The 14,149-nt window shown below is 39.0% G+C and overlaps 1 protein-coding gene across 2 annotated transcripts in view; it reads right to left on the bottom strand.

Annotated features, from left to right (window-relative positions):
- Positions 1-1,139: 1,139 nt before the first annotated feature.
- LOC141966455 (BOS complex subunit NOMO1) overlaps positions 1,140-14,149 on the bottom strand; it is a 28,122-nt gene continuing 15,112 nt past the window's right edge. Inside the window, exons 19-31 of one of the 2 annotated variants that reach the window (XM_074919198.1) lie at positions 12,884-13,093; positions 12,527-12,609; positions 11,420-11,579; positions 11,170-11,296; positions 10,415-10,528; positions 9,612-9,739; positions 8,897-9,038; positions 7,950-8,033; positions 6,397-6,507; positions 4,515-4,616; positions 4,180-4,299; positions 3,130-3,222; positions 1,140-2,250 (exon numbers count right to left, since the gene is read on the bottom strand). In XM_074919198.1, the coding sequence (XP_074775299.1) occupies positions 2,119-2,250; positions 3,130-3,222; positions 4,180-4,299; positions 4,515-4,616; positions 6,397-6,507; positions 7,950-8,033; positions 8,897-9,038; positions 9,612-9,739; positions 10,415-10,528; positions 11,170-11,296; positions 11,420-11,579; positions 12,527-12,609; positions 12,884-13,093 (1,606 nt within the window). In that variant the 3' untranslated portion in view covers positions 1,140-2,118. Of the gene's footprint in view, positions 2,251-3,129; positions 3,223-4,179; positions 4,300-4,514; positions 4,617-6,396; positions 6,508-7,109; positions 7,281-7,949; positions 8,034-8,896; positions 9,039-9,611; positions 9,740-10,414; positions 10,529-11,169; positions 11,297-11,419; positions 11,580-12,526; positions 12,610-12,883; positions 13,094-14,149 lie in introns of those variants that run through there. The other variant, XM_074919199.1, reaches the window with a different exon arrangement.

Consider the following 14,149-nt stretch of genomic DNA (forward strand, 5'->3'; position numbering starts at 1 on the left):
CTCCCTCCCGCTGCCCTGGTCGGACTGATCGTGGCTAGGGTGCACAGACCTCAGTCTGTCCTCACTTACTGCATATGGCTCTGGGGATTTGCTGATTTTTCTGCTTGGGTCTGTGTATCTGATTATTGGTTTCTAAATATAATTGGAGATACTGATTTCTGGCATTTAGTTCTGCTTTAGAAAATTATCTCATGCATTGGTTTTCCCTGTGTTCTCAAAGAGCGCCATGACTTCTCTGCCAAGCAAGAAACTGCAAGCTATAGTTCTTTTTAGGAATAAACATTTCAAAAGCAGAATAAACCTCAAAACAGGGGCTGGAAGCAAGTAAGCCACCAGTGTGCTGCAGAAGGCAAAGAAAAGAAAATTTTGAGAATAGACATAGGGCAAATCCTAGTTTTAGAAGTAAGCATTAAATTAGAAAGCATTAACTTTTTTTTTTTTTCTTTTTATTAATGGCATTTCCAATGTTTAAGGTCAATCATCAGAAAGTCCCACAGTTCAGAGGTCAGAACATCTGGTACTCCCTCAAGGCACATGGACGTGTGCATTTCTTCCTCATACATTCTCCCAGAGCAGCAATACCTTTCTTGATATTCACCAGCTTAAAATAAAGTTATAGTAAATTGTACATTTTCAATACAAGTCTTACAACTCTGTTTTTACCCCATATATTTCATCACAGCAATATAAAATGCATGGTCATTAAATAGAGAGCATGGTAGTTTATTAGAGCTTCATCTCAAACTCTATACATACGTGATTTTTCAACATTCTTCATTTTTCTTATCTTGATAAATTTCCCTCAGAGATTAGAATGATCACCAAATGAAATTTTAATTATTCAGACCCAAACTAATGCAAAATACCAACAAAAATAGCATAAAACCTTTAGCAAGTTTCTAAGAATGGTAGGGTTTGTAAGCTTATATATTTAAATGTAAAGGGTCTTTATTTCAAGTACTGTAAAAGAGAAACATTGCCACTTACTGGCAGTACCAATGTCTCTGTGATATTTGTAGGCATTTATGTGCATCTTTCAAAAGCTCTATTAACCTTTATGCTATTTGTCAATAAAAAGCCCCATTAACATTTAAACTGTGTATGTCCAACTGTCTACTTCAAACAAGAATCAAAAGATGGCCTGTAAAAAACAGTTATTTATTACAGACTACATTATTGGGACTGTACATGTTGGAGATTTCAAAAAGCTCACATTTCTTAAAGTAAAAAAAAAAAAAAAAGGTTAAAATAAGTAAAACCAAAATTTCAATCATCAATTGGCAAAAATGCTGCACGTGGCCTGAGCAGGAGATGTGACAGCCACATGGGCGAATGGGTGTCACCGACAACACAGCGCAGCTCTGGAAAGAGCAGTACAACCAGCTGGAGCCACTTAGGGAATACTGGAGGACTAAAGGGATCACACTGTACATGAAACTTAAATTTAAACACTGCTTTTGTAGTAGGATCATCAGAACTTACTTGACTTTACCAACTAGCCTTAACTGACATTAACAATTTGTCTTCATTGGGCAAAAACTTGATTTTAATCAAAGATGACATAATCATTGGATAAGAACTGAAGTCACAGCTGTGCAGATGACCGACTATTCAATCAAGCTGTTGAACTGGAAGTGCCAAAGACATAATTTATCAGCTCATATATGTCCCCCAAAACTTCGTTTGACCACTGATTTAGTAAAATCCTTATGCGCTGCTTTTGTAAAGTGGGTATTTCAAAAGGTAAGGAAAAATGACCCCAAAATCTAGAGACTGAAAGTGAAGTCAAGCAGTCAGTTACCACTGCTTTTACAAATCATTAATGAAAACAGCATGGCATGTTCCACTGAAGAGAAAAAAAAAAATCATTAATTGTCTTCAAGTATGGGAGATGCACTCACAGTGACAACAGAGGCATTCATTTCATCACTTTACAACAAAGAAATCTATAGACTCCATAGAAAATTTACAACCAAAATGGAGCTAGTGACAAACAGTGCTCATATAGCAACAACAAAAATGTAGAGTCTGCAAATCCAACAAAAATGTATTTTAGTGGCTTTGCTTCCTCAGGCTCCAGTTTGACAGAGCACCACTTCATGCAATCATCCTTTCATCTCACGTCCGTCTTGTCTTCTGTTTTTTTGTTTGTCTCTTTGCATCCTCCGAGCCACCTGTATCAGAACCTGTCTGTCCAAGAGCACGTACTCCCTGCAGTCGAGTTGTCAGCTGTAGCAATAAGGGAATAAGCTGGGCAAAAATAAAGGGGAAGCAGCCTGTGGTTACAATGGCATGTAAGGTCTGAATGGTAACGTTCCTTAGACCCGCCCATCCCCAAACAAACAGAATCTATTGTGTAAATGGCACATCTACAAAGGTACCAGAAAATGGCAGCAAATCTTGGGAAGGAATCAAACCAAACTTCAAACTAAAATGACTGTCAGTAACTTTTTCTCCTGCAGTCATCTAGCCAAGAACAGCCATTTGAGTCCTCAGTCTAGAAAATGACCACTATTTTGGAGGCACTTTCAGTGACACTGTAGAATCCCGTGTTGTGTGCGGCCTTAACCATGTTTGAGAGGAAATTAAAACTGCACAGAAAAATTTCTTTTCCTCTTACCAGCAAAACAGAAATCCAGTCATATCAGAGAAGACTAGAAGAGCACGGCTTGTTAATGGGGTTATACAGTCAGTAGTTATATTCCTCTTGAGAGCTTTTCACTAGGGAGGGTGTAAAGCTAAAGAGACCTGACTCAATGACTTGCAAGATTTTTTGCAGTCTGATTGTTCCTGAAGCCAATAAAATCATTATTTTCATTCCTATTAACAATGAGTCTGGTTATCTGAATTCGAATGATGCTGTATTGGTTGTTTTCCCAGAGCCATCAAATGAGAAGACAAAATTCAGAAGCAGCACAGGAACTCACCTTCGCAGTAAGTTTTTTTAAAGGAAGGTAATTGTCAAAAAACTTGGCTACGTTGTGGCTTTTCTTAAAATGTGTCACATAAGGTGACTGCTGACTGCATCTGTCTGGATAACCACCTCAACAAACCTTCACTTAATGCAGTACAAAGTATTCATTGATAGGACAATAATATCTGGATAAGACAAAAAACCCCGTGACCTACCTTATCGTGGTTGTAACCAGCCAACAACAGAAGCAGCGTCAGTGGTAACGCGATGTAAGATCCTTGAGCAATATCTTGTTCAGGCAGCTTTCTCTGAAAACAGTGGGGACCATGGAATTTTTTTTTTTTTGACATTTTGACTATGAAATCCCTCAGCTTTAAGCAATGTCAGCAATAGGATCATGTGGCACATCTAGCCCTTCCCACCTCAATTCCTTCTAAGTGCTGCTCTAAGATTTAATTTATGTTCAACTTCAAAGCAGCCCCCTTGATCTGATTCATCATCTGTTATCTTCTTCCTGGGGTTTGCTGGTTTTTAAATCTAATTCACTGATGGTCAGTCTCCACTTTACAGTAACCTGGTGCTTTGATTCATCTGTTACATGCTGTCTAAACCTCTATGAGCTCAATGATAATACTACAGCAACCATACTAGCACAAAATCTTTCAGGGACCTCTGCATCCTTCATTTATAACTGCCATTTCACGTTTCCCTCATGTTTCGCTGGCATCTGAACATGCAGTGATGCAGAACAGAAACAGATCATTTAAGTATTACAGAACAAACACTTCACTAAATTGACTGCACTGTTCAGAAGTGCAAAAATACACTTCACTCTCTCAAGGGAGTTTCCCCCTGATGCTAGTTTGAAACCCCTCTGCTTTACCCTCTTACCTCAGCTCCAATAACCAAAGCTCTCTTGTGGGCCTGGTGATACTTCCTTCATATACACAAGTTTTTAAAGGAATTCTGACAACAATCCTTTCTATCTCCTTCAAACCCCAGTTACTGCAACTTTCAGTTAGTGTCATGGCTCCAACCCCTTCCTGAACTCCTTACCTGCCTCCCATAACATACCAGGTTATTACATCCCTGCCTGATGCCTTAAATGTGGCCAAACCCAAATTCACTGTCACTTTAATGCCTCTCATAAAGCTCTATTTACATTAATAGAAAATTTGGCCAAGATCACAAAAATACATGCAGGCAATACTACCAGACATTGCTCTCAAGGTGAACACTTGAGCATTTAAATATTTTGTACTTACAGTGGGACTGAAGATCAGTGTAATATGCTTATGATATCCAATAGCAGTGAATGAAACTTGAGGCAGGGTGTAGTCATACTGTGATTTGGACAATGTAGAATCCAGGAGCACCACATAATTCTGTGGATGAAAAATACACTCAGTCTACAGCATCAATAGCAATCTGAGACAGAATCAGATTTAAAGGCAAAAGTCAGTTTAAGAAGCTTCAAATCTAAGACACTGTTCACGCCAGCATGATACAGGACTGCAGGCACAACAGAAATAACACTTCAGTGTCCTTAGCGAAAAAAAAAATAACGTGATCCAAGCTAATTATTCAGCAATAGTCTTACCTCTCCATCTCGGAGCAGCGGTGGGAAATGGAAAAATAGGGATAGGCCTAAATTGACTGTATGAATTGGGTTGTCAAGATTTTCACTTTTATAGAGCTTCACCTGTGAGGGAAAGAAGAAAGCACAAACCAGGTATTTCTGAGCCTGCACCACAATAGGCAATTTCAGACATCCTGCATCTTAAGGGATAAAAGCACTTCAAAATTAATCATGTGTTTTATAAACAGGAAGTTGTCAAGTAAGAACACCTGGAATTGTTCTAATCTGCAATGTGAAAAGTCACAGAAACAGTCTTTTTACAGAACTTGAAATTAGGAACAACTGATGTCTGACATTTTCACATATCTAGTGTATTAAAAGTAGTCTGTGCTGGGCATCAACCAGAACTGAGTAATTCTTTTAAATAATCCCAGCAGTTTCACAGTAATTTCCAGCTGAGGGTTATTTCTATTTCTCCAGGCTCATTTTGCTTGATTTCAATTCCTGTACACTTATTTAACAAGCTAGACAACCTCAAGCTATGGAATCGGCCTGAAGTCCTCAGCAAATACAGTTTGCTCAGAAACCAGCATAACTAAAAGGGTTGTATCATAGTCAAATAAGGCTGGGAGGGGCAGAGGCACCTCCTTACATGAGGCTGCCTGTACACACGAATGTTTATCAGTCTCTGCATCTCCTCCAGAGGACACAGTAAGCAGTGATGATTTTTGTGGACCACCCTGAAGCAACCTTCTAGCATCTATTCCACTGTTTGTAAACCTCCAGATCAGATATTTGCCAGGACTTGCAGACACAGCCCAGCTAAATTCTCATTGATTCTGCCCTGTAGCCAGAAGGGACAAGACTGAGGTCACAAAGCTGCTTACTTGTGTCTGTATCAAATCTTAGTACATCTTTCAAAGACAAAAACTTCTGCCTTGGAAGCAAAGGTGATGATATGCACCCATCAACAGCTACGCGCATTACATGCAATGCAAGACCCAGCCTAATATGAAACAGGTACAGGCTTTGATCACTTCCATATAATCAAAATTTGACATCAATTCCTATTTGCTTAGGCTGAACTGCAAGGATCTAAATTCTCCAGAAAGATGGAAAGCTTGCTCAGGTGCTCTTCAGTAAGGTGATACATTTCCCCTTCACACCTGCTCTGAGCATTGGATCCTTTGGATGTCTCCCAGAAAAACCAACAGCTTAGCAATAAGATCTTGGCAGGGTGAGATGCATAACAGACTAGTCTGAAAGAAATCTAGGCACTGCATTTATATATGTAGGTCACATTTCAAGAAGCTTTTAAACCTGAGAAATGGTACTATAACTCCTACCACACTAACACCTCTTGCAGATACTTTCACCATTTGCAGGCTAAGCCAAAAGGATCACAGGTGTTTAGCAAGTTCTCAAATCACAAGGCAGCCTTATGAATTTTGAAAATTTCAGCTTTATTATTTGTCTCATACTCTTTCTCTAACTGTACTTTCAAATGCATGTGTCCTATGGTACTGTTGCATTCACATGGTATCTTCATCCTAGCAGACATGTATTTTAGGAATTAATGCAGTTATCTGATGAGAGGACTCATTTCACCTTTAGTGTCTTGTCCTCCCTACAGACAGGGAAGCAGACCCAGAAACGTAAAGGCCAACCAGAGAAAGTATTTTAAACGTACTCCCATGAAAAATGGAAACAGTAAAGCAAAGCAGTCAGGAACACTGGAATCTTAATTCCATCTGGAATTCAAATTCACCTTCACTAAAGCATTAGTCATAATTTGAATTAAATGTGTGTTCTGTCTATGGAACAATTTCCAGTGACCCTGCAAAAAAAGCACTGTGAAACCAATGGCAAATACACTTGACAAAGATGAAAGGCTTGAACTTACACATAATGTGGAGAGATATTCGGAAGATGTAATTACATTTCCACTTAAATCAAATTGATTAATTTGCCGGAACGCTATAATATTAACGTCATCAATATCACTGTTCCCAACCTGCAACGTAAAACACAGTCATGTTTTTACTAACAGAGGAACAGTTAACAGAAAACAGCACAACGTAAATATTGCTCAAAATTTTAAACAAAACCTGAATTTTGTTCTATGCTAATCACATGGAAGCTTGAAGGCTTTCCGATTGCAAGTACTTTTCCTCCAGAAGGCACAGGTTGCAATTACAGATTTGTGCATTAACAGCACAAAGCTGATGGCATGAAGTTAAACTAAAAATGGAAGAAGTATCAAAAGCACACAGCATTTTGGAAGAGGCTGAGTTACATACACAGGACTGCCTGATACCTGAACACTGGTCTTGGTATTTTGCATCTGTGCTGAGAGATGCATATTCCTATGCCAGCAGGTTTATACATAATCATAACATAATATAACCTACTTCAAAAATACGTAACTTTATATTCTTCAAAATTTTTAAAATAGCAAACAGAGTAAAGAAAGATATTTACTCAAACAATAACTACAGTAGCAGACAGGTTACAGTTAGGGCAGGTACCATTATCAACAGTTTGGTGCCACTGAGTCTGTACTTTTTTCCTGCAGGTGTCTTTCAAATGCTTCTCACTCCTGGAGAAAGTGGCAGGCTGGCCAGGATATTATTAGTAAAAGCTACTGCACACAGCTGTCGTTTGCAGCACATAACCTTCATATGATTTTCTGGAATTTGGGTTGCCATCCTCTTCCTGTTCCCAACCAGCAAGCACTCTTAGCAAGATGATGCTAAGGACTTGAAAGATTTCTGCCCTTCTGTTTTGCTGCAAAGGAGAGCACCCTGGTCAGGCGGGTGTCTGAGCTCAAATAATGACCATTTCCCACTGAAAGTTCTGGACAACTAACAAAGACTAATTAACCTTTGCTGGATGCCAAGAGATAAATGTGAGGTGGCTAATCTGAATCTGTAAGGATGGAGGAATATTTAACAAGATTTCATCAGTTTTCAATTCAAAGTTATTGTTACATTTTATAAAGATTTGCTAGTTTGAATGACAAATGTCACCTACATTGAGACTGCAGGATTTGGACCAAATACAGCATAACAAAATCTATCGGTCAATAACTAAATATAAAGACAGGATAATATGACAATCTCTGACATCCTCAAGTCGCTACTGCTTTGTTCCACATCATAAAGAAATGTTGAAAGGTATTCTATACATTTATGCTCTCCTTTCTTGATGTATAGCTTTTGTGACTGTGAAGGAATCCTTTTCACTTGTTTACTGTTTGGGCTTTATCTTACTTCAATTTTAAGCTATAGTGCTGACGCATAATATGGGGCCTGTATTTAGGGAGCTAACTTGGTGAAAGCCACTTGTCTAAACAGAATGTATTCTATCAGCAGCAATGTAGTTCAACAGACATAATGCCTAGACAGATGCATTTCATATTTAAGTGATACTACAAAAAAAAAAGAAAAAAATTACCTCAATTGCCCGATGCTGTGGTAAAGCTCTTTCAATATGATCATTGCCTTCAGCTTTGAGTTGGACATGATACACACAACCAGGCTAAAAGCAACATTCAGATGATAAATCCCAACACTGAATAATACATACTTTAATTTTAGAAAACAGTAAGAGAATTTTTTAACATTCCATTTAAGATACACCACCCAAATCAATCTAACTCTATTCAGTTAAAGTTTTCCTTATCCCAAATAGAAAATTTAACTCAATAACACTATTAGGGCTGTCTACTGCCAGCAAATACAAAAGAGCTATCACAGAACTTTCACTAGTTTATTACATTATAGTATTAAAAGAAGTCATCTGCTGTGTTTTAGCTACAAAGAAAATACATTAAACAGGATTAAAATCTGATTAAATAACTGCTTTCTACTTCAGCAGATTGCTTCCCCCATACATAGTGGTCCCATATATTCAGCTCCCATGGTTCCTGCAGAACAGCTCACTTCACGTACATGCTGTACAACCAACATCATACCTGCACCCAAATTCCTGCTAAAAATACGCTGTCACAGCATTTTCACAAGAGAAACGAAATGCTTCCCCAGATTTTTTTCCCTAAGGAAGTTTCCTGCTGTAACACTTGAACACTGCTAAACATCTGTTGGACACATTTGGAGCACTGACCAGGGGCTCGTGTCACGTCACACAAACTGTTCCGTGTTTGTGGAAGCCCATCTCAGCATGCTGGCATCAAGTTCCACAGACTTAGATTAAAAGATTTTTCCCCCCTTTACTAGAATGAATGTTCACTACATGACAGTGTTTCCTAACACAGAGAGACTTAATGGAATCTGAGCTAGGAATGTGATGGGAAAACAGAAATTGGTAGCTAATTAATAAGCCACGTTTTATTGCCCCATTATCATGCTAACATAAAAGACAGAGAGCATTCTAATCCTTACCAGAAGGCCACGTAACCTGAATTTGCCCTCTTCATCAGTTATTGTGTCTTCTCCATAGATGCTACAATCCTTCTGCCCCACAGCTTCTACTGAGACTCCTTGCTCAGGCTCTCCATTTAAAGAAGAAACTGTGCCATAACAGCTAGAGGTATAAAGAGAACCAATTGCTACAGATGTGCAGATGCTCTTTCAATACATATATTAAAGATATTTTATTGTTATAACTGATGGAAAAAGGATTTAATATATTTAGCATAACATGGAGAAGGGGAATTTATACTTGTAAAACTGTTTAAAGCATTAAAATTAGCTGCAGTTCACAACTTCAGGAATCTGAGTTCTCTGACCTCAATGAACAGCAACACCTACCCCTAAGGGCAAGGAAAGAAAGCATTTTCAAGTCAGATACTGTCCCCAGAATAGTCCTCTCCTCTCCCACTGGAGACACCACAAGCCAATTCCAGTGCCACTGACACAATGCTTTCACAGCAGTGTTTCTCCTTACAGTCCTGCCATCTGGGCTTAGCTATATATCCACACGCATGAGAGAAGGCTAAAAACAGTACTTATACACAGTACAATCAAGTTAAACTGTGCCCTCAAAAGTACCCTCCAAACCTTCAGAATGGAGGGGTATCAGGAGAAAACACACATTTTGCTTAATGCAGCCTGATACAGAACATAGAATTTTGCATGGCATTTCAGCTCCACTGACCTGTAAGCTGTTCTGTAACCAGTTATCCGAATTTTAAGATTTTGGCCTTCCTGCACTTCAATCATTTGTGAGGATGGTTCAAAACGAAACTCTTTCATCATGGGTTTAAAATAATACTGCCCTGGGCTCTGCAAAGAGGGATAAAACAAGCTGTTTACTGATAGTGACACAAAAATTCACCAACTCCAAACAATTATGTTTCTGCATGAGCTCCCTGAAGAGCTAAAGATATCTGTCCCAACTGTAGGTTAAACTGGTCAGAAAACGTGAGCACTGAAAAACAGGGAGCACAATGGACAATAAACCAATGGAACTCCACCAGGTGATAAAGCCTGAAGAGGGAGAGGAAATTATGGCCCTATAACCTTACCACAAGACCTCAAGGACAGGAAAGTGACCCTGAGAGAAGGATGTCTGCAAGGAAATTATTCAGGCATATCTACACACATTTACAGATCAATAATCTAATTAGATTTGTTTCCTCTACTCTCAAATGATCATCAACAAATTGGCTTGTTTCATGTTTACAGACTGAAAATTAGTAACTGAGATCAATCAACACCATCTACTACTACCTGTTGGGGAGAAGTCTCTTGCCAGGTTAGATTTAAAATCTTAGCAAGTGAAAGATGTGAAATGCTGTCCACTCTGAGGGACCTACATCTCTCATTGGGGGTTATGATTTCAAAGGAACCATACGTCCCCCTGCCACTGAAGGGAGCAAATAGCACCCCTATTTTGGAGGAGAGAGTAACACAGCATCACACGTGCAGCCACATTCAGAAGAATCAATTTCAACTTACCAGATTGGAAAAAGTCAGCATGCCATTATCCTGTGTAAGGAGGTTGGACCGAAATACCCCTCCACTGAGAGACAAGAGAACTCCAGCAAGAGCCTGGTCATCCTCTGATTTGATCTATTTTTGAAAAAGCAATAGTTTTAAGTGTAAGTGAGGGTTGCTTTACGAAGAACAGTTCAATTCAGAAGCCCCTTGCATAGTGCACAGATGTGCTGGCTCTGAGCACTTGGCTGTAAGCAGAAGAAAACTAGTGACATTCACAGTGTATCCCCTCCTGCGGGACTGCAGGGGCACAGGGGCTTGTGCTCTCAACACCTGGGGTTCACATCCACACACAGCATGTGCCACCAGAACAGCCATCCTCTACCACTTCATAGGACATGCTGGGGGCCAGAACAAAGCCTCCCAAAGACAAGAACCAGGCACTAGTTGGACCAGACTGCATGTGAAAAAAAATCACCTTGAGGGATAAAACTCATTAAGACAAGGTGGTCCAAACTCTACAAAAGTAAATAAAGCCAGTCCTTTCGACTGCAGGCTCTAGCTTTCACTCTATAAACCTTGCAAAATATCTTCTGCATGGCAAAGCAAGATCTAGAACTGAAGTCATCCACTGAGATATGTTTTCCTATGACAAAATTATCCCCAAATCTCACACCCATTTGTGTTTGGGTGGGAGATGTGGGTTAACTATTTTGCCTGTCTAGCTCTAACTGCACACACTATTAATTCAGAACCCAAAGCGTTTAGAACATTACCTCAAATGTCACTCCAGCAAGAGCAAAAGCTTTGAAGTCCCCAACGGTTCCTTCTACTGCAGTCAAAACAAACCCTTCTTTCTGAGCAGTAACAGTATATTCCAAGTCGCTGTGGAGTGGCCCAACGCTTCAAAAAAAGTAAAGAAGAACTCATTTTTAAAAAAGTATTGGATAACACATACACATTGGCAAGTCACTACTGCACTTTAACTAAAGAATACAAAAGATCCAAAAGAAATCTGATAATTACCTGTAAGAACCTTTGTCATCAGTGAAAACTGTGATGAGTGGGGAAGTTGCTCCCTTTTCACCAATGACAATCTCAACACCTTCCAATTCAGGATGAATTCGCCCTTCCAGAAATAACCCTGCTTTTCCATGAATCTCTATCAGCTTTCCAGGACAACTCTCTTGGTCATTGCAAAGGGGATTTAAGACAGAGAAGAAAGTAAAAAATACATTCACCATTCTGTCTTACAGCAAGAGTTTAACTACTTCCAAGAAGTGATCAGACCCACACAACTGTATGGCCACTCAACACATCTTAAAACATCTGAACATTCCCAAAATCAGTAACTAAGTTTGAAAGCTATAAGCACATCTGCAGAACAAACATCCTGGATTTGCTAAGTGCTTTGAGGATTTATCAAATTACATATACTGCAGCCACATGGAGAAGATTCCAAGAATACTCCCTTCTAGTTGATATTATAGTGAACTTTGACACAATTTTTTCAGATCAAATTCAGGTCAGCATGTGTAATGCTAATGACATAAGGAAAATTTTATTTTCACCCCCTCTAATGTATTTAGAATGTGCACAAAGAGGCACATAAGAAGTGGTACCTAACATTTTCTAGTTATTTCCCACAAAGTACATTCACTTAGGAACCTGAGGGCAAGATGGACACTGACTTAATAACCCTGACAATTTTGAAGTTTACTTTTTTGTGAATGTTTTTATTGTTGTAATTTACTACAAAAGAAACCTGAATAACAACCTGAATTTGGTAACAAATTCAAAATACGAACATTGCTTTTACACAACTATTTTTTTTAGATGAGAGTAATATGAACAATTCTAAGAATCTGGTATAATATCCAGAAATCTGGCCCTTCCTCTTGTGCTAGGTGGTCTTGCAGCACTTGTAAGAATATTTTGCTGATAAAAACTGTATTTGCACCCTCTACCAAATACCCATGCTTCCAAAATCTAGACTGAAATTGGCCCAAATAAATAGTTGCAACTGAAACTTTCCTAACATTACCTTTGAAGAGCTATTCATAAATTAATCTATAATGATACATTTCTACCTTAAAAATCTACTTATTCAAACTAGATTTTATTTATATTCACCTCCACTAACAACCGTTTCCACATAAGGTGGGTAGAAAAGCAGCTCTTTTGATGATGGTGTCACAGTAATTTTCTCTCCAGACCTGTAGAACACAAATAAGACACAATTAGAAGGGAACAGAAGTAGCAGCTCTCATGTAGAACTGCATACTGCATACTGTCCCAGGAATCCATCTAAATACCCCAAGGAAAAAGTATTAATAACCTACTTTCCATTTAGCTGACAGTCAACAAGAACAGGTATGGGTACCCATAGAGCAGCTCTTTCCTAAATGGAATATATCATTATTCTGTTTGGTGGAAACACCAGACAACAGTACAAAGAATACACCTTTTTCTGTTGGAACCTAGTATTACCTTGCCCAGTATGAAAATTCATATAAGAACGGTCCATGGAGTTCCTCCACCATTTCTTGCACTGGTGGTTTTGTTCCTTCCTCCTCTTGACCCTTCTTTTCTCTCTCCTGTCGGCGGGTCTCGATTTCTGCGAGCTGCTGCTCCCTACGTAACTCCTGTACAGATTTCAGGGGCCCTAAAACTAAGGCAGGTTCACTGTCAATGGACGACCTGAAAGCATGGAGGAGAAAACAAAATCTTCATCTGGAGGGATAAGAGCTTGTTATATCTGTTAATTATTGCCTTTATACCACAGCAGACAAGTCCCAGGATATTTTTTAAAATTAATTCCATTTTAGTTCTGCTATTTATTCCAAGCATAAGTAAAACTTTTAACCTCCACATCAATCAGTTATTACTAGAACGGCCTGTTCCTAGGGACTATGGGTAACCTACCTGGCCTAGCAGGAAAGGACCTACTTGCAATCCTTACAAATTCTGCCCCATCATGCTATAACCATTCAAGAACTTACGGCCCTGTTGCCTCCTGCTCCCCTTTGCTGTGCCTCAGCATCCCATGGTAGAGCCAGTGTCACACACCTGCATCTCAATGACTTTGCAGTGTCCAGCATCTTAGCTAGGTTTTGGTAAGTAGAGTCTTGATTTGCACCAAGTACCAGACACCAGCTCTGCTGCAAGGAAAATAACCTCCCACAGAAGCACCGACAAGAGCAGGAGTGATAAATTCTTAAGTAAAAGGACCAGTTTGCAAGAGTACCTTTAATAAAGCCCTAAACTAAAAGAGAAAGCCTGGAATTCCAAACCTGAAAATAATCTTAATACATAAAGGATGAGTTTTACAAAATAAACAAAAAGACAGGTAAGCTCACTTTTTTTTTCAGTACTAACAACTTTCCCTTGGAACCTACCTCTCAGGAATAGAATATACAAGGACAAAATAACTTCTATCACAAATAAATACTTCCAATAGCTGACAATTCCCAGGAAAGGCTCTGAGTTTTAACCTCTCTGCTCTATACATTTGAACTATCCAGCTATCGTCACTGTCCACTGAACAGATTGCTAGATAAGTTTAACCAAATTCTTTAAATCTCCACAGAACAATGCATCTCATTTCAATTTCCCTGATCTTACATCCTCACTTTCCTATCAATGTCTTCTAGTCTCCAACCATCCTTGGTATCTTATTTTCTGTCTCTTCTACAATAGTCTGAAAAACTGTCACAGAACACTGCAAAATTCTGTGAAGGAATGAACTGAAATGAT

Source organism: Athene noctua, chromosome 15 (assembly GCF_965140245.1).
Source record: "Athene noctua chromosome 15, bAthNoc1.hap1.1, whole genome shotgun sequence".
Taxonomy (NCBI): domain Eukaryota; kingdom Metazoa; phylum Chordata; class Aves; order Strigiformes; family Strigidae; genus Athene; species Athene noctua.